Consider the following 20,330-nt stretch of genomic DNA (forward strand, 5'->3'; position numbering starts at 1 on the left):
CCTTCAGAATATACCAGGTAGGTACTTAAACAAGCAAGATATTTCAAATAAACAAGATTTATAAAACTACATATGTTGCTTAATACGTAACAATTCCATAAATATTACAAATGATCATATCTCATGTAACAATTATGTACATTCACCAAACCTTTCGTGATTTTCATGCGAACAAACGTAGCTACTAAACATAATGTCCATCTTAGCTAAGTACATAGGTAAACTAAAATATCTATACCTAAGTACCATGCTAACAATATTTCATCACTAGAAATATCTACCTTTGATTTATTTTCTAGAATCTTCATCCCGAACACACTTAGGTAGGTAAGTACTAAGTATATACTATACAACGTTTAATTTACACACTTTCTTCAAGTCGTACATACCTCCCCGAAGTCGCCCCCATTATCGGTGGGTAACTGGGGAAATTTAAGGTTTTCCTAGAGCAGTAAATATGTACCTATGTACCTACCCCGCTAATCCTAAATTTAGAGATGTGAGGGTCTATAGAATATCCAATCTCTAACTTCATTATCTGATCTTCAACTTCATATACATACTACCTTGAACAAATGTTTTGGCGCTGACCATCCAATATGTCGCGTGTTTGACGTATATCCTTTATTCGGTCCCTGGGTACCTCTAAGATTGTCTTTTGTTATTACCACGATAACTCACAATTACGATCTTACTATTCTCGTTTGTCTTTTTCTTCTATTAAACTTGTATCAAAATAATTACCAATCGTTCCTCCCCTATCATTTCATCCAGTTTAGTTGCCGACATTGCCCTACTACTTTTAAATCGTCGCCTAGCCCTAGCTTAGAACTCTGACATCATGAATACTGCAACTAAGACCCCCGCCGAGTCTACGGTGGAGACACCGTCTCCACCCCAATTCATCAAGATCGAGAAAAGCATTCTTGAGAATCTCGTGAGACGGTGAGTCCAAATCATAATGCGATCGTTAACAATACCTAGAGTCACAGGCTCTGTGGAAGATTTCTGTGTTTATATCTACCTACCTACCTAGAACATCACAGAGCTAATATAGGCACCTACTAATTAGGACGGATGTAGTAAGCTCTAGGGCTGCCACCTATAATTGAGTTGTATTGTTTGTATCCTAACCTGGCATCATAGCGCTTTACCAATGGGTATCCAAAGCTAGATTCTGTCATATGTCTTCCCGAGAACGAATATGAGGGGTTTCTTCAAATTCAAGAACAATACGGTAGGTATAGCTTGATCATACTTATCCTAGCTTCGGTATACTCTAACCACCCAATAGCGAATTTAGTGCACAATCTTCTTGCATCTGGCATATCCTCAGAGAAAGTTTGGGTAAGTCTACCCACTATTGTTACGTACTTAGAGTTTTATCAGTATTATAACCTCGAAAAAATTGAGAACTAATAATTTGTCACAGAATTTAGCTAAGAGTACCACCAAGACCACATCACGTCCACCCCCGGGAATATCAGACGCCCCTCTCTCTAGCACAACTCTTATTTCTCCACGGGAGACCAATCTATTACGCTCTCATCATGCAGGAACCAGCGATACGAAATACAATAAAGTCGATCCGCCTTGCCCCACGAACACCGATTCTCGCCGTGAATGGCGAATTACATCATCCAAGTCAGCTAGTATCATAGGGCCTAAGAAAAGTGATCATGGCCATAGTGGGAACACATACCCCCTTCAGCCCAAGAGATCAATTATACTGGAAGGTCTTCCAGCTAGTGCTACTTGCTGGGACGTGACCAGCGCCGTCCGTGGTGGGGCTTTAGTTGAATTCACCATGGTAGCAGCCAAACGAATGGCCATTGTGTCTTTCGTATCTCACGACAATGCCGCATGCTTCTTCGAACATTCAAAGAAGAGGGGACTCTATGTAAACAACATCGAAGTTAGTGGAATTGATTATCTTCAAGTCAGTGATCTAACCATGCCATAGGTCTCTCTGAAATGGGCGGATAAACAATTTATAGTTAGCCCCTTTATTTCCAACAAGGCCGAATTCGGCGCTACTAGAAATCTAGTCGTAAGGGCATGCAGATCGCATATAAAGGAGAGCCGCATTCGACAAGATCTCGAACATATCAATCGTCTTGTCATCATCAAGATTGAATTCATCGATAGCGATTGCCATATTAAGACCAACTCGATCCAACTAGCTCTCTACGCCAAGACATGCATGATGAGCCGAAGGTATGTCATTCATTATCGGCGACTAAGTTTCGTCGAATCTAACGACATCTACGTAGTGAATATCATGGCTTCCTAATCGGTTGGGATGCCGACGAATGCGACCAACCATTAACAACACCCCGAGAAGACACGATACCCGAAAGCTGGAGGTCGTTGTTCAACAATGGCAATACCGCATCGACGAAGGGACCAGCTAGCAAGATTCATAATAGGTTTTCTTCACTCGAGGTCGAGGGGAATGAGCATCACGATACCTCTTAAGCACATTTTGCCAATGTCAGGAGCTGTCACTGTTACTGCATACTCGAGCACAAATATCCTTTTCCCCATATGTTTTCTGTCGCAGATGAACTGCGCATTTGTAGTATGGTGTTCAAAGAGTGAGTTCTGGTTCTCAATTGTATGTTCGACAAGACGTTAGTTAGAGTATAAGATACCCGAAATACCAGTTTATGATTGTGTTGATCATTGGATTGCTCAAGCTCTCTCTCTAAATATATACTTGTATGTTAATACCCATCCATGATGTAATCCTGGTAACCCCCCTGTTGCATATGTACGTATTGCCCCCACGTCAAACCCGAGACCATGGAACTGGGTCATAGTTCGAGGCGCTAATCTCGGTACTAGGTTTTTATTAATAGATCATGGCGAAGAGCTTGGGTGGTCTACATAAAGGACTACAATAAGTAATACCTACCGACCTGCTTATAACCCGATCGTTTATCTATATACCTATGTATGATGGCTACGTATATAAGGAGTTGGTATATATTTATGAACAGACCTTAACAACAGGATTTAGCAAAATCCCAAATGACAACCTTCATAAAATTATTTTCCTTGAATAGGCACAGTACCTACCTAAGTATGCTATAGTTTTGTACTTAATGTACCTAGTAACAGCTATACCTAAGATAAGTACTAAGCACATGGCCTTGTATGGATTATCTTAGCAGTTTCCATAACTAAGCTGCTTGCATGTTAATATTTATCTAGGTTAGTACGGGTGTTCCATATGAAATCAAATAAAAGAATTGTATTTGTTTTCTTTTAAGGTAAATACACATAATGTTTACGACGGTACTAGGTATGTTGAAATCAAATGAATATAAAGCGCCTTAATAACTCCCTAGTAGGTACCTACATACCTAGGCAAATGCATGCTTGTTGTATTGATATGTACATTGGTACCTCACTAGAGCAAGTAGGTAGGTACCTAGGTACATAGTTGGGAGACGATTGTGCTGCAGAAATTTGGGATTACATAATTAAACATCTAACCAATTTTTGGCAATACGATTGATCCATATTTGATAACATATATAGTGCGGTCAGAAATATTGCCGTACGGTACATAAAAACATTTCTCAGCGCAAGCTTTACGCAAATTCTTCCTACTTGATTTCCTTAACATTGACAACTATTATTGTGGGGCGGAAAAGAAGTACCTTAGTACTTTCACTTTAGTCCACCCGTCCACCAGTGCAAATCAGCACAGGCCACGTTCCACACCTCAGTAGCTGTAAAGCTTATCAGCCACGACGCCTCTTGAATCCCCACCTTACTGTTAACTTTCCAGCTTCCTAAACCCGTTCATCCATTCACCCATTTACACATTCATCCTTTCAATCAATTACCGATCCCAACTTCTGCCTCCGATTGAATGTTATCTGAACAGACATTTTACGTTAGATACATACAAACTTCGGAAGCAGAAAAACACATCAACCGAATCAATTCTTGCTACAACTTCGCCTTTCGTGGTGCACTGAAAGTCGCCAGTCTGCCGTCACCCCTCGTTTTCCTACCTATCATACCATTGCGCGCGACTCTGTCATTGGTCACCTTTTGAGACGTCACTATTTTTTCATCATTCTGATATACCCGTGGTCATGCAAGTGAATCGAAGTCGATATGGCTACAAACCGAATGACCCTTGAGGATTGTGAGTTTATCATTTCGTTATCTTCTCTTTCTACTATGTATCTCAGTTTAGGCGCGAACACTGCTGCGCGTTTGAACATGATGGATATGAGCTAACATTCTCTATAAAGGGCTGGACGACCTGTGCGTCAGGTTCATTATAAACCTTCCCAAAGCCGACCTGTCCTCAGTAGCACGCATATGCTTCCAGATCGAAGAAGCACAATGGTTCTACGAAGATTTTATTCGATTAATCGACCCGACCTTACCATCCATGTCCCTTCGAAGCTTTATGATGAAGATGTTCGAGTATTGCCCTCTCCTCGCGTCCTTTTCGGCCGACGAACACTTGAGAGCCTTTGAAGAGTTCATGCAATATAAGACACGAGTACCAGTAAGAGGAGCAATCTTGCTCAACGACAACATGGACGCAACGGTCCTTGTCCGAGGATTCAAAAAGGGCGCAACTTGGAGCTTTCCCAGAGGCAAGATTAACAAGGATGAGGATGACCTAGATTGCGCTGTTAGAGAAGTCTATGAAGAGATAGGCTTTGATATCCGACTTGCGGGCCTGATCAACGAAATCACACCAGCTCAATACTTCGAGGTTACTATGCAGAACCAACAAGTAAGGCTGTATGTATTTCGTGGAATTTCGGAGAATACCGTCTTTGGCACTCGGACGCGAAAGGAGATTGGGGCAATCAGATGGTACAAAGTTGATGAGTTACCAACCTATCGTAAGAAGAAAGGCGGACGAATCAACGGGGCTGGCGGACCAGGGAATGAGAAGTTCTACATGGTCGCGCCCTTTATGGTTCAATTGCGCCAGTGGGTGGTAAAGCAAAAGAAGATCGACGCACTGAAGGCTGGAGATTCAGGTATCCATCATCACGCCTTAGTCCCTTATGAGGAGACGACCGATGACAACGTTATCCATGAACCAGCCCAGTCGTCTGCCGCTCCCGATACAAACCCCGATTTGTATGACAATGCGACGAGGGAGCTGCAACGCCTTCTTAGAGTGAGGCCGCAGTCGGATCAGCAGGCTAGCCAGGCGCTCATGTCTCTTTTACAGCCCGGAACGGCAGCCGGCAGCGAGGTACATAGACACCCGCGAGAGAATGACGTTGATGCTCGAACAGTACAACATCAGCACCATCTTCAGCACCATCTTCGAGCCGAGCAGCCACAGTTCTCTACTGAGATGAGGCCTCGGCCTTACGTGACGTACGTCAATGTCACTGCTGGCCCTCATGATAATCATCAACCCGTGTTATCAGAGAAAGTCCACCAATCGCTATCTCAGCCAGTGCAACTTGTTCACCCTCAGCCCCTCCCGCCACAAGTGCAAAAGGCAATGCTCTTGAATGATGTTATTCCATCGTCGCCACAGATTACAGAGCACTCCACTGGTCGACCGGGACTCCCCGGGTTTTCTCAGAACAACCAGTACGCTAGCCAAGACCAATCCGGCTATGCTCACAGGCCGCAAGGAGCTCAATCTGAACGCCAGTTGCCTGCGCACTCGGCAAATCTACTGAATGTTCTTAAGGGCAATGTAGCACAGCCAAGCGCGGGTCAGAGTAGCGCCCCGAGAGTACCAGGCCAATCTATAAGCCGATCGCCCGAGAACAATCCCCAGCAGCAGCACCAGTTTTCTGTGGCAGGTAAAGCATTTGTTGGGCAATACAATAATTCGGGCGTCCCTTCTGAGTACAACTCTATCCCGGTGAACGGCGTTCATGCAAACCCATCAAGCTCCGATGCGCGATTGCTTCGCCCTACTGATAAGCACCGTGCAGGTTTGCTCGAGATGTTTAAAAAGTCGGAGCCTTTAACACAGAACCAACTTGACGGGGAGGGGATGAATCGCCGTCCCTCCCAACAAGGTGAAGATGCAAAGAAGCACCGATCCTCCAAATATCCATCGACTGCTAGTGCTCTCCAGGCCGCTGCTCATGAAAACGGCGGGCCTATGCAGACTCACCCCGAGGCAAACCTTCCGTTTAGGGCTTTGACGATATTATCTCGTCCTAAGCAAGGTCAAGAGTCAAGTGAAAGCACGGTACCACGACCATCGCCTTCCTCGAAGAAGAACTCACCAAGGCCTAACCAGTTGGTATCATCGAAGACCCAACAGTTAGGCCAATCGTATCCGTATGGCTCGACGCAGCCGAACCCACTATCGCTCTTCCCAACCCCTCCGTCTGCATCGTCACTACCGGTTCCCGGCGGCTTCCAGTTCAGACAGGAACCTACGGCAGAGCAGAAGAGCTCGCTACTTTCGCTTTTTGGCAAGCCGAAGCCAAATACGGAACAGAATAAGGGAAAGGAGACGTTAATGCCCGACCAATCCCTTGCGCTCGCTGCTCCACGATCGCGGTTGGGTTCAGTTGCTTCTAGCAGAGGTGAAGGGAAACTAGTTCTGCGAGGAAATGCATCCCGACGAGGCAGTCAATCACCACTTTCCCCTGCTGATAAGGAATTCTTAATGAATTTCTTGAATAATGCTTCCAGTAATGCGAGACGCTAACTGGACACATGGCCTGGATTGCTACGAATAGATGAAGGAATGGGAGAGATAAAAGGGGATGTGGAAGGATAGAGGGAGCGGTGAAGAAAAGAAGGCGTAAGGATGAACGGTGCGTGTAAACAGGCAAAGCAGTGAAGGGGGTTTGCATTGATTCCTAGTATACCCTTGGTGCATTTTGATTGCATCGTATAATAGTGCTTTGATTCCTGAGCTCTTTTGATATGTTCTATGATGAGTGATATGATATGTACATATTGTGTCTGTGATCAGTTAAGGGTTTCTATATACCCTTAACAAACATCTCTCCGAGATCCTTAGCACCAGTTCCTATATGTATTGTTACGGAAAGCGAAAAGAAGTAAATAAATACGATGTTGTTTACCCGTGTTAGGACTCTGTTGATAGGTAAAACACGGCTCCAGGGCTAACAAGGATACGATAGGGGGGAAGGTACCTGGGTCCTAGGTGCCCCACCTACCACTAACAACCGGAAAGTCAGCCATAGGCAAGGAATACATCATAGCAAAGCGCGTGCCGTCGTGTCCCCAAACTCTTCAACTTTTCAACTTTCCAACCCTTCAACCTTAGTAGGTAACTTGACAACTCTATTACGAACTGACGATCTTACGAACTCGTACGAAGCTCCTCCAAAAAATAGAAATAAAACATTCCAAACCTGCTTTGACTTCAAGCTCTTTTCTACACATTTCGCAAAGTGATTTAAAAACCTAGAAATTCCCGAATTCCTAAACATCACTGCCAACTTCCACCATGGCACGACTAGTCCAAGCGCCCTTGACCCAGAATAGGGTTATATCTAATCCGGATGCTCTGAATGACCTCAACCGCCTACTCGCTCGTTTGCAGGAGAACATCCTTCATGCAGATGCCGACAGAGAGCGGCGACTGAGAGCTAGCGAGTATGACCGTAGCAAAGCCAGAGTCGTATGTGTCTGCCTAATCTTACTATCTCGTTTAAATGTAGAGTGATGTGAAAAGACTAACAGGTATATCCCTTATCTGTAGAACATCGAATACGCCCGAACGATCGTGACGAAGCTGGAGCAGGACGCGCTCGCCATTAAGGTACACTCGCGACGTCAAGAGGTGCAGGCCGATCTGAACCAGAAGCGAGAGATCCTCGATCAAGTCACCGAGAGATTCCAGGAGTTCGAGGATGTCAGTGTCGACAGCGATGATGACAGCTCCGAAGGCGAGGATCTGCTAGGCGGTATTATTGCTACGCCGAGCGAGAGCGTGGTGTCAGGCGAGGCTGCGGATCAACAAGTCGACGAGGACGAGGATGATGCCGGAGAGGAGCAAAATGATACGGACGAACAAGCCGACGAATCGATCCTCATGCTTACCGCAACTACATCTGCATCCTCTCACCAAGCAACCACGACAGACACCGCCCCCCAACAGACGTCCGCAGGAACAAGTACATCGCAAACCTTGCGCGCCCGCGGCAACGCCACGCAGCCCGACCCCACCGCCACCATAGCAATAGCAACAGACAAAGGCGAAACCACCGCCCTCCGCACCGAGCTCTTCGGCAACCGAACCAGCCCCACGAACCCCACCACCGCCACCGCAACCACGGAAGCAATAATCGACCACCACCGCAGCGAGCAAGACAAGCTCACGGAATCCATGGTGGGCATGGCGCGCGCTCTCAAGGAATCCTCCCGCGCCTTCGCCTCCTCGCTCCAGGAAGACACGGATGTGCTGCGCGCCGCGGGCCAGAACCTCGACCGCAACGAGCGCGGGCTCGGCGCTGTGGCGGGCCGCATGGGGACGCTGCGACGCATGACGGAGGGGACGGGGTGGTGGGGGAGAGTGCTGCTTTATGGGTATATTGCCGGCTTGGCGGTTTTTGCGCTCGTGTTGGTTTTTGTGTTGCCGAAGTTGAGGTTTTAGGGGGTTTGTTGAGGAGATAGGTGTGGATGGGGGGAAGTGAAGGCGTACGGAGGTGAGGGAGGGCGAGGTGGAATGTGAAGCTCGTGAAGAAAGTTCTAAGAGTTGGAGGGATTCGGGGTCCCGAGGTTTTTAGGACGACCGGTTTACGATATTACGAAGTCCGCCGCCGTTTTTTTTTTACGTTTTACGTTTTTGCATGGCTCCGGCTACGGCTACGGGAAAGAGGAGTTATTTGGGTTTACGGGCAAGTCAGGCGTCAGATTACTCTTTGCTTTGCATAGGAAAGGAGAAAATTGGGGGAAATTTCAGTTTTGCATTGTGAAAGATTATTGGTTTTGCTATCGAGGTCGATCAGGTCTACGTGAGTGTAGATGAGAGGCGATGAGCAATCCTGTCTCAGGAAAAATCTTCCGTGGATGTGGTGTGGTGTGATGTGTTATCTGCTAGGCAAGGAAGCTCTGGTGTTGATGAAGTTATGGCCGGTTTTAGCTTGGTGGGTTGTGAGTGAAGCTATATAAACTGCCAGGTGGGCGAAACAAGCATCGTCGAACTTCCTATACAGGGCGTCGGGTGTTCTGTTGCAATGTTTTTTTTCTTTTCTTTTTCGGGTGTTGGGGGTTTTCTGGTGAAGTCGTTGCGTTCGTGTGAAAAGCTTCATCGTGTCGGAATATAAAGCCGGTAAACCGACCATTCGTCTCACCTCATGGCCAATGGGCACTATCCGTATCGTATCCGTTCGGCTATCCAGCTACTCCGCCTCCGATTCCTCACTCGATTCATAGCCCGTGTTGCGGTCACCATTCTCCTCCTCATCGTCCTCCTCATCCTCTTCGTCGTCGTCGTCGTCGTCGTAGCCGTAGTCATCTTCGTCTTCGTCTTTGTTATCGGAATCCTGCACAGGGCTCGTGGGGGGAGGATTGAATACATCTTCGTTATCCATGAATTCTTGTTCTTCCGCCTTGATGCGTGCCTGCATCTCCTCTTCAGTCTCGGACTCTTCTTCGGTCTCGGACTCTTCTTCTTCCTCATCCTCGAGATATTCATCATCACCTTCCAGCGCATCTTGAACCGCTTCTTCGAGCACTTCGTCAATCACTCCTTGGAGCCCCGCTCGAAATTCTTTTTCCTCCTTCTCAAACTCTGCCCGCTTCTTGGGGGTAAGTCGAAGCGGCATTTTTGACGTATACGGTGGGACCGGAGACGACGGCTCTCCGAGGAGGCTTCCATCGGAATCAGGATGGCTGGCGCTTGCATGTGCCTTGTGGGGCGTCCGAGGGTCGCTGCTGGGCAGCGGCGGGAGGTCAGAGAAAGGATTTCCGAAGAGACCTTCGTCGGAGTTCAAGGCGTCGATGTCTTGACGTGGCTGCTCGGGGAGCTCGGGTTCACTGTGAGGCGACGTAAGTGCGCTAGGAGAATTGGCAGGAAGCGTCTGGCTTGAAGAAGGCTCCTCAGCTACGCGCTGACGCTTCTGATCTCCAGCTTGGTGTTCATCGGCAGAATCTTCGTCGAGTTTGTGCTTTCCAGTGGTGTCATTGTCGCCGGGACCTGCCTCTTCATTTTCACCTCCAGGGGGGTACTCGTGGATGTGATCTGTAAAAGCATACCAATGGAGCCAGCCAGGCAACTTTTACATGGCAATTTCCTTGTTAGTTTATTCACTGAGGATAAGACATAGCTGGTGTTGACCAGGAGAGTAAGGAGTGGGACTTACTTCCGTATCCTTGATCATGGGGTAATTTGGGAAATTCTCAGGGTTGTACTCGGACGGGTCAGCTACAGCAGTAATGTGTCAGTATGAAGGTCATCATAATATACAGGTAGTTCATGGTTTCGTATCGTTTGAGCTATTGAGTAATTTACGATAGAGATGCTAGTGAATAAAGGGAAGTAAAAAAGTGTAATATAGGAGATATACTCACGGAAACGACCCGATAGGGCTACTGCTTTGATGTAGTCGGGAGTAACAATGGCCGCACCCAGCTCCTTGGCTTTCTGAACCGTAGTGGTCTCAGGGTTGAAATGCTTATGGTAAGCCACGAGATAGTTTACGTTCTCCTTCATGCCATGCTCGGAGTGTCCACCATGCTTCTCAACAGCATATTCAAGGATGCTAGGCCAAAGGAAATAGCCGTCGTCCTCGTGGACACGGATAGTAACACCTTTGAAGATGTTACGATGGTGCTCACGGATAGCCCCCTCTTGGTCAGCCATGGATTCTTAATTGGTTTTGGGAGGTCTCAGAAAGTGATATAGTAAGGTATGAATCTGGGTAGCTAATGGTAGAAAGGTTGGGAGTGATTTAGAGATGGGTTTTTTATAGATGGTGCTGCGTACGTGGTGTAGAGGAGCTTGGTCTGACATGCATTGGGAAGCTGAGTTTAAATAATAAAACCCTAGGGATCTTGCCCTAGATGAAGGCCATCTGTTTTGGTTCCCGTCTGTTGATCTCAAGCGGATACACGCGGGTCCAGAGGAAAACTTTTCCTACTGCTTTCCATCTTCGATGTGATGATATTCCGGATCTTTCTCCTTCGATCGTTTAGAGGGCCAGCTGTTGGCTAGGAACACTTAGGCTATAATAGACAACTTAGAGATGGCGGGAGCTAAGAGTGAATATCAGAACGGGGAAAGGAGGCACTTCCACTTTGGTCGTCTAGAGAGATTATCGACAACTGTGAACAGTCTGATTATGACAGTTTCCTTAGGAATATGACAGGTGCCAGGGGTTAACTTTGCTATGAGATGGATATGTACATTCCTTTGATCTCCGAAGAGATAGTTAATGGCCGAGAACATTCAGAGTTCGGCAGTCGACTTCGAGGTGTGGAGGGAGCCAGGAGTAGAAATTGAATCAGGTGAGTAATTACGGTCACTTTGATCTTGTATACGACGATTCACGTATCCCGTTGCTTATATTATATTCAATGACTCTACAGCTATGGGTCATCTGACATGGTTAGATAAATTACATTCTTGCTCAAGGTAACAAGAACCAGGCAAAAGCAATTACGGCATGAAAGGTTTGTGGGCATGACTATTTCTATGATAAAGACGGCATTTTTTAAAACGGAGAAATTACCTCCAGTAAGTTTAGATCATGGTCTTTTACAAAATAAATGAAGTATATATAAGACATATCTAGGTATATACTAGTTCCAGGTATAATATTATTCCTAGTATATCATTATTTTACGAATTATATTTTGGGTTGAAATGTTGAATCATTATTGATTAAGTCAATAGCGACGAGGTAAGACATGCTAGATACAGCATTTTTAATATTCAACTGCAAAACTATGTTTGGGAGAAGTTAAATCGTCGTAGTTGTTATGGGATGGGGTTTCTGTCTAGGACTTTATTTTAATTACCCCTTTTATAGACCCCTTTTTATTGTAGTCCTAAGCCCTAGTATCTTTTCAATTCGCCTTACAGCGAATAAATGAAACGAATACACAAGTGTAAACGTATATATAACCATGTTTCAAAATTTAGGAGCCTCGAATAAATTTTCATATTCGAAAAACATTTAGATAGAACATACCGAGAGAAGAACGGGCCAATGACGACTTCGACCAACAGAGAATGAAAATCATAAAGCAAGCTTCATGATATTACTAGACTAATATCATCAAATACCAATACTCTCTAAAATTCACTAATTTTTCCTTACGAGTTAGTGGGCTTTATAGAAGAGAATTGGCATAAACAGCGAATATAAGGAAAATGAGAAAGTCGCCAAAAAAGAAGATGATGTTGACAAGGAGGAATCATCTAAACAACATAAAGCCATTTGAATATAAGTAGTGAAGATCAAAGTAGAAAAGGAGATAGGGAGAAGGAGGCAAAGGATCAAAAGCATATACGTATCTACGAAAATGGACGTGAGTCCAAAATCCAAATTTACCTCAAAACATCAACGACAGCAGCGGCAGCAACGAAAAAAGATCGTCAACGGCATAAAAATTCATCTCCAAACTCCTTCCATCACCTAGTATCACATCAAATAAAACCAGAACCTCAAAAACCAATTCGTGGGTATCATTAAATCATATCTAACGAAGCAGTTTGCCCGAACCTGCCCTAACCTCTCCGCATTCCCATTCCCATCCCATCCCATCCCAGTGTAAAACCAGCACCATCTAATTCCATGCTGCGAGCCCTCGCCGTGCTGTACACCGGGCCGTCCAACCAACACGCCAAGCTCCAAAAAATGCCGTTGAAATCTCAAGTTACCAATCATGAGCTTTATCTATACACGCCTTCTCATAAGCTCTATAACAACAACCCTTCCCGAGAATGGGTACTTTTCCCCTTCTCCTCATCAAAAGAAAGTACTTTTCTTCTTCTGCACCTTCCCCGAATCCGCACTCCCACCCCTCCTCCTTCCCTGCCCGGTCTGCGGTTGATTGCCATACCCGTACCCGAGCCCACCCTGCATCATCGGCATCCCGGGACTCGTCCCGAGTCCGTGGAACCAGTTCCCAAACCCACCTCCACCACTATTAGCATGGGGTCTGGGTCCCGCACTTAGGGGTCGCGGAGGCGGGATTGGAGGAGGTTGCAGCGACACACTCGGTCCCGCGACATTTGACCGAGGCGGCAGCGTCGGTTTGGGACCGAAATCTTGCCCCTCCATACCGAACTGTTTCCTCAGTCTCTCCGTCTCCTTCGCGACTTCCGCGTCCCGGCGCTGGCGCTCCCGCTCCTCGTCTTCTAGCATCCTCTTAATGCGCTTCTGTTCTGCGCGATCTCTCTTCTCGCGCTCGCGCTCTTCCTGCTGCTTCATCGCTTGCATGCGTTTAGCCTCGGCCTCGAGTCTCGCCTCGTTAGGCGGCGTAGGTTGCTGTGTGATGGGCGAGGTGCTCGTAGCGGGAGGCACGTTTCCCATTGCGCCGCTCATCATGTGTATGTTCGTCGGCGATGTAGACGCCGGTGCTGGGGTTGGGGTAGGCCGCGAGTTTTTGCGCCGAGAGGGCGCGCCGACGATATTGAATGAATCCCGGTTGGGGAAGAGGTAGATCTCGCGGATTACCTCTGCGCCGAGTAGTAATACTACTTCCAGGCCCTTGCGATCCTCGATATCCACCCTTTGCAGGTTTGGTTCGTAGACGGTAACGGTCGGCTCGCGGCCGTGTTTGTACAAGGCTATTGTGATATCTGGATCCTTGCTCTTTCTGCCACCCACAGAAGTACCTGTCATGTAACATGTCATATCCTTGGAGAACTTGCTGTCCCGCTTCCACTTGAACATGATCTTGGGTGTAAGTACGCTCGCGACCGGATTAGTCTGCGCGCGGTCGACTTTAGACACCGAGGGCATGCGGAAACTCTGCTGGGGCATCTCAAACTCCCACGACTCTTTGCCTGTCCAGGTACTCTTTTCGCCTTTCACAGCTACCTTCTGTTCGGGGTTGTAGAGTTGTATCGTGAAACCGTCGGGTATCATAGGTACGGGAGGAGGTGGAACGCCATTTTGCTGTCGGATTTCGGCGGCGGAAAGTGTGGGTTGCTGAAACTCGGGCTCGATTGTGACCTCTCCGAAAATGACGTCCTGAATGCCCGCATCCCCCAAGGCAATGGCATACTTGTTCTTGGACTGGGGAAGGTCCGGATTTATCTTCTGGAGAGAGTATTCAGCTGCTGGCTCGGAGCCATTCTGGGTGAAGTAGAGGATGTTTAGAAGAGGGTTATTGGCCGAATGTCGGAAGAAAAAAGTTGGTAGGTTCTCGTCGAGCATTTTTAGAAGTTGTAATGGTTCATTGATTCGTTTGTATGCACACTTTACGATCGGAGCTGGATACTAGGTACACAAGGGAAACTCGATAGGCGACCAACTAATATAGACGATGTACAATGTGTTAAATAATAAAAGAAGGGAGTTCAGTTGGTTTCTAAATAAATATCTCTAGGGCGACTGTAGGTGATCTGATGTACGTTCCTATGTAGGTGGGTAAGTAATGTACTTAGGTAGGGGGTTGACGAAAGAGAAAACTAAGCGCAGCGCAGATCGGTACCGTAGATATAGCGACGATAATGAGGCTGAGTTGCAAAAGAAGAAGGGAGCGCACGCCAAGGTTTGATTAACTTGTAGCTTAAAAGGTCAACGTAATGTTTTACTAGATACAGGATGAAAGAACGAAGAGGGAAAAAAGAGGTTGCCTAATATTAGGGCTATGTATACTAATACCGGACAGTACCTGCTACCCGGGTATGTAGGTAGTATACGAAAGTTGGAGATCCCGACATTCTGCGGGCAACAGAAGGTGTTATCGGTCTCATTGTCGTCATGTGCTTTCCATTTTGTTTGCAACCTCGCAACGTGCTTCGTTGCCTTTACAATGCATTCCGAAAGTTCGTTACTTCCCGGTCAGCTGTTGTTGCTGCCGGTCTATCGGTGGACATGTTGCTATTATTTTTACTATCCATAGATTCTTTACAAGGTACCTCCCCGCTACTCCCCGCTATTTTATAGCGGGTAACGGAACTGAAGGAATACCGCGCCACTAGCTTGAGGCTGTGTATCTCAGCTCAGACAGCAGCGCCTTCTGCCAATCCAACCGGTTTACCATGATTAGTAACTTCCGCTTTTCCAGGCCAACTCAGCTCAGTCATAAACAACACGCGTCTGATTTATGCTTGATTCCATCATAAGTAGTTTTTTCTCTTTTCTTTATGATTACGTCTGAAAGCTTCCAGTGGGTAGAGAACGATCTTTGTGACAGCCAGCAAATAACTGACAGCGGAATTTGTCAAGAAATAACACCGACATCAACGACGAAATTGCTCCACATGAGATCATCTGTACTACCTATGCGCCATATTGAATAGAGCAGATCACTTGAAAATTTCCAATACTTCCAGATCGTTGAGGCATTAATACTGGCCTTCCTTGTATTGCGAGTTTGCTATATATGGCGCGAAAAAAAGAAAAAAAAAAGAAATTTGGGATTAGATCTCTTCAATGTCAAAGGATATACCCACGTACCAAGCCGTTTCTAAAAAAATTCAAATGCGGTTGCTATACAACTTGATTGAAACGAATCGAGTCTGTAATAATCGTTATCATTCGCTCCTCTACATTAATTCTCTCTACACGAATCCTCCTTCCAGTCCTTCTGACATGAGAAATGTGTGGTATAAAATGCTCAAAATTTTGACCTCAACGCCAGCGAGAAAGTGAATTCTAACTGTACAAGACGCTAAGTGAAGTGAAATGCATCGTCAAACTGGTGACCACAATACATGTGTAAGTGTTACATGTACATATACACTACATTGGCTAGTGTACATGAATACGACACAACGTTCTTTTTTATATCTTGAAATATGAGACCCTATCGCGATCCTAATGTATGTAAGTCGGCTTCTCTTTAGTATCATATATCTTCGGTCAAGGTTTCGGAAAAAAAGAAAAAAAAGACCCTGTAGTGCTATGATAGTAGTCAAAACTGAGTTCAGTATCGCGTTGGGCTTTGTTGAATTAGACTGGATGACAGATCACCGGTAAGCTGTCTGTCGAATCGCGCTTATTTCGCCTGGAATTGCTGGCATGACTGGCACCTCCCCACGTTCCCGTGCCCTTGATCCTGCTCGTTTTGCTCGACCTGCCTGCTGGTTCACCCAGCTAGTTATAGATCGAAATCGAGCCGGTCGATCCTCACTCGTAGTTGTATATACCGTCTCCCTTCTACCCTCTTCTCGGTCCATCCAAGACTCTCGGCGAGAATCTCGAGCAGAGTCTCGGGCGATTTCTCGAGTTGAGTCATCCACATCTTCATCCGCGGAAGATTTGCTGGCCGCCAATGGCGGTGGGATGATGATGTCGCCGTCGCCAAATCCAGAGGAAATCGATGATAGTTCGCTAGCCCGGTTCCCAGCCCGTCTTTGTGGAGTATATGTATCCGGTTGTTGACGAACGAGCTCTGATGCAGTATAATATGGCTGTGTCGATTGTGATCTTAAAGTTAGGTTCACATTATTATTGGCGGCGCCTTCATTATCCGCCGGATACTGGTCGAGAATGCTGGCTAGTGCCGAGTCATTATTTGGCATTTGGCGGAGTGTTCCCATCTCGGAATTTGACATGACCGAACGAGCGGCGCTGCCAGGCCCAGGTGGATATGGCTTCCCAGGTCCATAGACTCCTGATTGCATAGCGCCGCCATATTCACCCTTTTCATAGTTGGGGGGTGCCTCGTTGGTCATATACATCGCACGACCATCCCAAGCCCCATCCATGGGTCCCCGTCGTTTCCAGGGAAATTTATCGATGAAACCCATACCACCGCTGACACCAATACCTTGACCCTTAGTTTTCTTCATGACCCTATAAATGATCCAGCCAATGAAACAAAATAGAATAAATGCACCTAGGGCATATTAGCTGGTTATTTCGTCAAAGAAGGCGACTATTTGTTTACTTACCGATAGCACCCGCAGCGATGAGAAGGTGTTCCGCTACAGGGTCTAATCCTCGAGGAGGAGGGTTTTTATCGTGCATTCTATGTTTGTCACCATCGGAACTATCGTCGCCATTGTCCAGGACAGGTTGTGGAGTTTGCCCTATCGTCGTTGAAGCTGTTGCTATGGCCGCCGGGATAGTCGTAGATGTTGACAGGAACTTGGTGGTAAAAGTAGATGAAGGTAAAGTATTTGGATCGCCTGCTTCCTTTCTATCGGACGTAGGAACTGGGTACTTAAAATCATCTGTTTCTGTGAGTGTTTGTACCGCCTGGTAATCAATTAGTTAGTTTATGTAATATTTGCTTCGATGGTATATATGCGTACCAGAATAGGTTTCGTAGGAGTTGGTAGTACTGGGAGAGGAGTAGTCGTGATCCCCGACCCAGCAGTAGTTCGGGGAGGTTGTAGAGCTGTTAGCGTGACGATAGAGCCCGAAGACTTCGCCAGTGATGGGGGAGAAGGAGGAGGAGGCGGCGGAGGCGGCGGTGGTGGTTGTATTTGTTGTTGTGGGGTATTGACAACTTCGTCATCATCACTATCGTCGTCACTAAAACCTCCAATATCATCTCCAGATTCGTCAGAACTGTCCGATATCTCATCATCAACTAAAGCCTGATCAAATGTGCGAAAGTTACGCCCTTCAACATCATCGTCGTCTTCGCGTCCATCGAAATTACCAGCTCGATCTCGAGTAATAACCGAGCGCGACCTCAGTCCCCTACTGCTAAGAGAGTCGCCCCCAGAATCTCCACGTCCCAGACTACCGCGCAACTGAAGCTTCGATCGTCGATACATCTTTGGTGAATATTTCCATAATCGGGTTTCCTGAGATTGTCGCTTGCTGTTAGATGACGGCATGTTATAATTTAAAATGTTAAGTGCGTCGAAATGCGCTGCATCCAAGCACCTGTCTTGGTTCCTTCATAACATGACCGAATAGGCGAAACAGCGAGATAACGAACGACAATTAGTATTAAGATTCACCGGAAAATGAAATCGACTTGGCAGACCGAGAGCGACAGAAGCGACAGGATGGAGAGAACTGAATACCAAGAACCCAAGCCTGCGGATTGACGAATGGAATACAAGAAGGCCCGCCTTGAGAAGAAAAGAGAGAAGAAGAATTGAAAGAAAGAAAAAAGAGCCAAGGGATATCGGTGTTACAAAGTATTGAGAAAAGAGAAAACGAATTGAGAAAAGGCGTATCAGATGCAACATGTCTCAAGGGTGTGAATGGAGGCCCCTTCGACGAACCCTGGACGGCCGCATCCCTGGTCAATCAACATGGCATTGCCATGTGGGACTAATACTTTTTCTCTTGTCCAGGTCCATACTGCCGACGGGTTCTTCTAGAATGAGGTTAGACTCTATTAGAGCATTGAACTTTGTTGTCGATGCTGCCAGGCTTCATTGCCACAGAAGCAAGCACGCCATCATCTGCAGAAACTATGCGCATCGGCCAGATTACTTAATATGTTTACGACGACAGCCTGCTTCCAAGAAAGATCAGCTATTCTACTAAAGCTGTTTGGGAAACAATGTTATGCCGGTGTTCTCATGATGAGTCGATATTGTCGCGTCTGAACACAAATTACGAATGTAGATAGATAGATATGAACGAAGGCGCGCGCCAATGTCGGTTTGCAAGAACCGAAAAACCCACCAGCCAGTATCTGGAAGTCTGGATAGTTTGAGGCTTAATGGCTAAGGAGGCTGGCATGTCCATATGAAGACCATCTCCTGTTCATCGTCGCCCAATAGCGGTCGGAGGGAGTAGCGCAGCGAAACCTCATACAGTTTCGCCGGCGACTCTGAAGTTTGGATTCTCCAATGGTGGTTATCGACGTTACCGCACTGCTGCATAGAACTTGAAGGGGACGTTGTAACAAAACAACAGGGGCGTCCTGTCTCAGACAGGGACTATTTGCGGGGAGTTCCAGGGGAGTTCCAAGTTTCATCCAGGGTCCCGACCAACGGTGCCGAACTTGATACAGATCAGCGTCTTGCATTTCTACTGGGACCGTGCTGGCTTTTAACACCCTGCAACATCTCGAGAAGTCCTGCTGGCGCTTGTTGCAACACAACAGCATGCGAGAATACTCAGGAGAGCATTCTCAATCGCCTCATAGAAATGATTAAAGTAATCATACGTAGTTTACTTTCTTATGGCGACTCCAATCCACTTCATAACAAAGACGAGATGAGTGAGATAGACGACCGACGTTTCGAGATTGGTGAGGAGGACCTGGGTCTCCAAGTATTTCACGTTCGCCAAGAGGCAAATCATCCTGTAGGGGGATAGCCACATACGCGTATATACCTAGGTACCTACAAGGTAAGCACGCAAAAGAGCAATGTTAGCGACTCGGCGCCAACCCAGCCAAGTCACCGGAAGCTTTTCCTTCACAAGGAGGATCTAGGTTGTAACCTTTAAGCTTTGAGGTTTGCTGATCGTGACTTGGAAGATAGATCACATCCAGATTTGAGAAAGCTTGTACAGATCCGAGGACTATAATCATTGAAGAATCCATTGGCCCGGATAGATAGGAAGATTCTCTACCCGAAGCAAGCAAGTGACAGAATTGTTTTCGTATCAACATTGAAGAAAAAAAGTTGAAGTTGTTCATGATAAGGATGGACTTTCCAAGGTAAGTTAAGACGAAAAGAAATAATTTCACCCGAAGAAAGACAGGGCAACTGCAGGGCTAGGGTCCTTCCGAGAAGGAATACTCGAAGGCTTTCTTTCTTCCGGTCCCCGGGAGACTACCGAGAATTAACCCTGTTCGATCCCCTACTAGCCTCGCTATCTCAGCTACATCTCAGCCACATAGACTGCTAAAGTTTGATCTTCAAGATCTCTCAACTAAGCTAACCAAGAAACCAAAAAACCATCGCAACTCTGTCAACCTCCGCATTCCAATCTAACAATCGTCTCCCGGTACGATGCTGGTAATCATACATCCACCAGCTACTCCCCACCTTCTCCATGACCACCGCATGCCCACTCCCGTCTCTTCTGTAGTACAGAAGGCCGCATTCATTGATGCCTTGAGGTGGCAGATAATGACCTTCCACTGCCTGGAAATATCTTCCAGTGTAGTGGAGAATACAACGGATCTCGCTCAATGAGGGTATGCCTCCCGACCCATCTGCCGTTTGCAGGTATTCAGTCTTTATCGCTACGTCTTCCGGTGTGATACGAAGTAGCCGTCCGATGGTCACGAATACGCAGTTGTCGGTTAGGCCATTCGGGTTAGTTGTCGTCATT

At 46.6% G+C, this 20,330-nt stretch overlaps 5 protein-coding genes across 5 annotated transcripts; 3 read left to right on the plus strand and 2 right to left on the minus strand.

The window, feature by feature from the left end:
- The first annotated feature begins 557 nt into the window (after window positions 1-557).
- On the plus strand, window positions 558-2,678 carry GGS22DRAFT_170930 (uncharacterized protein). Its single transcript, XM_047962523.1, has 7 exons — window positions 558-945; window positions 1,073-1,082; window positions 1,147-1,237; window positions 1,295-1,347; window positions 1,433-1,915; window positions 1,964-2,217; window positions 2,274-2,678. Exons 1-7 carry the CDS (start codon window positions 842-844, stop codon window positions 2,476-2,478), a joined length of 1,200 nt encoding a protein of 399 aa, XP_047815697.1. The 5' UTR covers window positions 558-841; the 3' UTR covers window positions 2,479-2,678.
- Window positions 2,679-3,793: 1,115 nt separating this feature from the next.
- Window positions 3,794-6,890, plus strand: GGS22DRAFT_51592 (uncharacterized protein). The gene is made up of 2 exons (XM_047967304.1): window positions 3,794-4,165; window positions 4,275-6,890. Exons 1-2 carry the CDS (start codon window positions 4,135-4,137, stop codon window positions 6,677-6,679), a joined length of 2,436 nt encoding a protein of 811 aa, XP_047815698.1. The 5' UTR covers window positions 3,794-4,134; the 3' UTR covers window positions 6,680-6,890.
- Window positions 6,891-7,247: 357 nt separating this feature from the next.
- GGS22DRAFT_51594 (uncharacterized protein) lies at window positions 7,248-8,951 on the plus strand. The gene is made up of 2 exons (XM_047967305.1): window positions 7,248-7,624; window positions 7,706-8,951. Exons 1-2 carry the CDS (start codon window positions 7,451-7,453, stop codon window positions 8,597-8,599), a joined length of 1,068 nt encoding a protein of 355 aa, XP_047815699.1. The 5' UTR covers window positions 7,248-7,450; the 3' UTR covers window positions 8,600-8,951.
- A 3,616-nt stretch (window positions 8,952-12,567) lies between these two features.
- Window positions 12,568-15,038, minus strand: GGS22DRAFT_170933 (uncharacterized protein). Its single transcript, XM_047962524.1, has one exon. The coding sequence runs from the start codon at window positions 14,334-14,336 to the stop codon at window positions 12,921-12,923; it is 1,416 nt and encodes a 471-aa protein (XP_047815700.1). The 5' UTR covers window positions 14,337-15,038; the 3' UTR covers window positions 12,568-12,920.
- Window positions 15,039-15,937: 899 nt separating this feature from the next.
- Window positions 15,938-18,210, minus strand: GGS22DRAFT_51607 (uncharacterized protein). Its single transcript, XM_047967306.1, has 3 exons — window positions 17,387-18,210; window positions 17,024-17,330; window positions 15,938-16,968 (listed from the first exon to the last, which is right to left on the minus strand). Exons 1-3 carry the CDS (start codon window positions 17,918-17,920, stop codon window positions 16,097-16,099), a joined length of 1,713 nt encoding a protein of 570 aa, XP_047815701.1. The 5' UTR covers window positions 17,921-18,210; the 3' UTR covers window positions 15,938-16,096.
- Window positions 18,211-20,330: the final 2,120 nt, after the last annotated feature.

Source organism: Annulohypoxylon maeteangense (assembly GCF_022496945.1).
Source record: "Annulohypoxylon maeteangense strain CBS 123835 unplaced genomic scaffold GGS22scaffold_17, whole genome shotgun sequence".
In the NCBI taxonomy this organism is placed as follows: domain Eukaryota; kingdom Fungi; phylum Ascomycota; class Sordariomycetes; order Xylariales; family Hypoxylaceae; genus Annulohypoxylon; species Annulohypoxylon maeteangense.

Excerpts from the sequence above, each read along its gene's own strand:
- GGS22DRAFT_170933 (XM_047962524.1), bottom strand. The coding sequence starts at position 14,336 with ATGCTCGACGAGAACCTACCAACTTTTTTCTTCCGACATTCGGCCAAT.
- GGS22DRAFT_51592 (XM_047967304.1), top strand. The coding sequence starts at position 4,135 with ATGGCTACAAACCGAATGACCCTTGAGGATT. Across the intron at positions 4,166-4,274 it reads CCGAATGACCCTTGAGGATT|GGCTGGACGACCTGTGCGTC; the intron begins GTGAGTTTATCA and ends TTCTCTATAAAG.
- GGS22DRAFT_51607 (XM_047967306.1), bottom strand. The coding sequence starts at position 17,920 with ATGCCGTCATCTAACAGCAAGCGACAATCTCAGGAAACCCGATTATGG. Across the intron at positions 17,331-17,386 it reads CTCCTACGAAACCTATTCTG|GCGGTACAAACACTCACAGA; the intron begins GTACGCATATAT and ends ATTGATTACCAG. Across the intron at positions 16,969-17,023 it reads CATCGCTGCGGGTGCTATCG|GTGCATTTATTCTATTTTGT; the intron begins GTAAGTAAACAA and ends AATATGCCCTAG.
- GGS22DRAFT_51594 (XM_047967305.1), top strand. The coding sequence starts at position 7,451 with ATGGCACGACTAGTCCAAGCGCCCTTGACCCAGAATAGGGTTATATCT. Across the intron at positions 7,625-7,705 it reads ACCGTAGCAAAGCCAGAGTC|AACATCGAATACGCCCGAAC; the intron begins GTATGTGTCTGC and ends CCTTATCTGTAG.
- GGS22DRAFT_170930 (XM_047962523.1), top strand. The coding sequence starts at position 842 with ATGAATACTGCAACTAAGACCCCCGCCGAGTCTACGGTGGAGACACCG. Across the intron at positions 1,348-1,432 it reads TATCCTCAGAGAAAGTTTGG|AATTTAGCTAAGAGTACCAC; the intron begins GTAAGTCTACCC and ends AATTTGTCACAG. Across the intron at positions 2,218-2,273 it reads ACATGCATGATGAGCCGAAG|TGAATATCATGGCTTCCTAA; the intron begins GTATGTCATTCA and ends ACATCTACGTAG.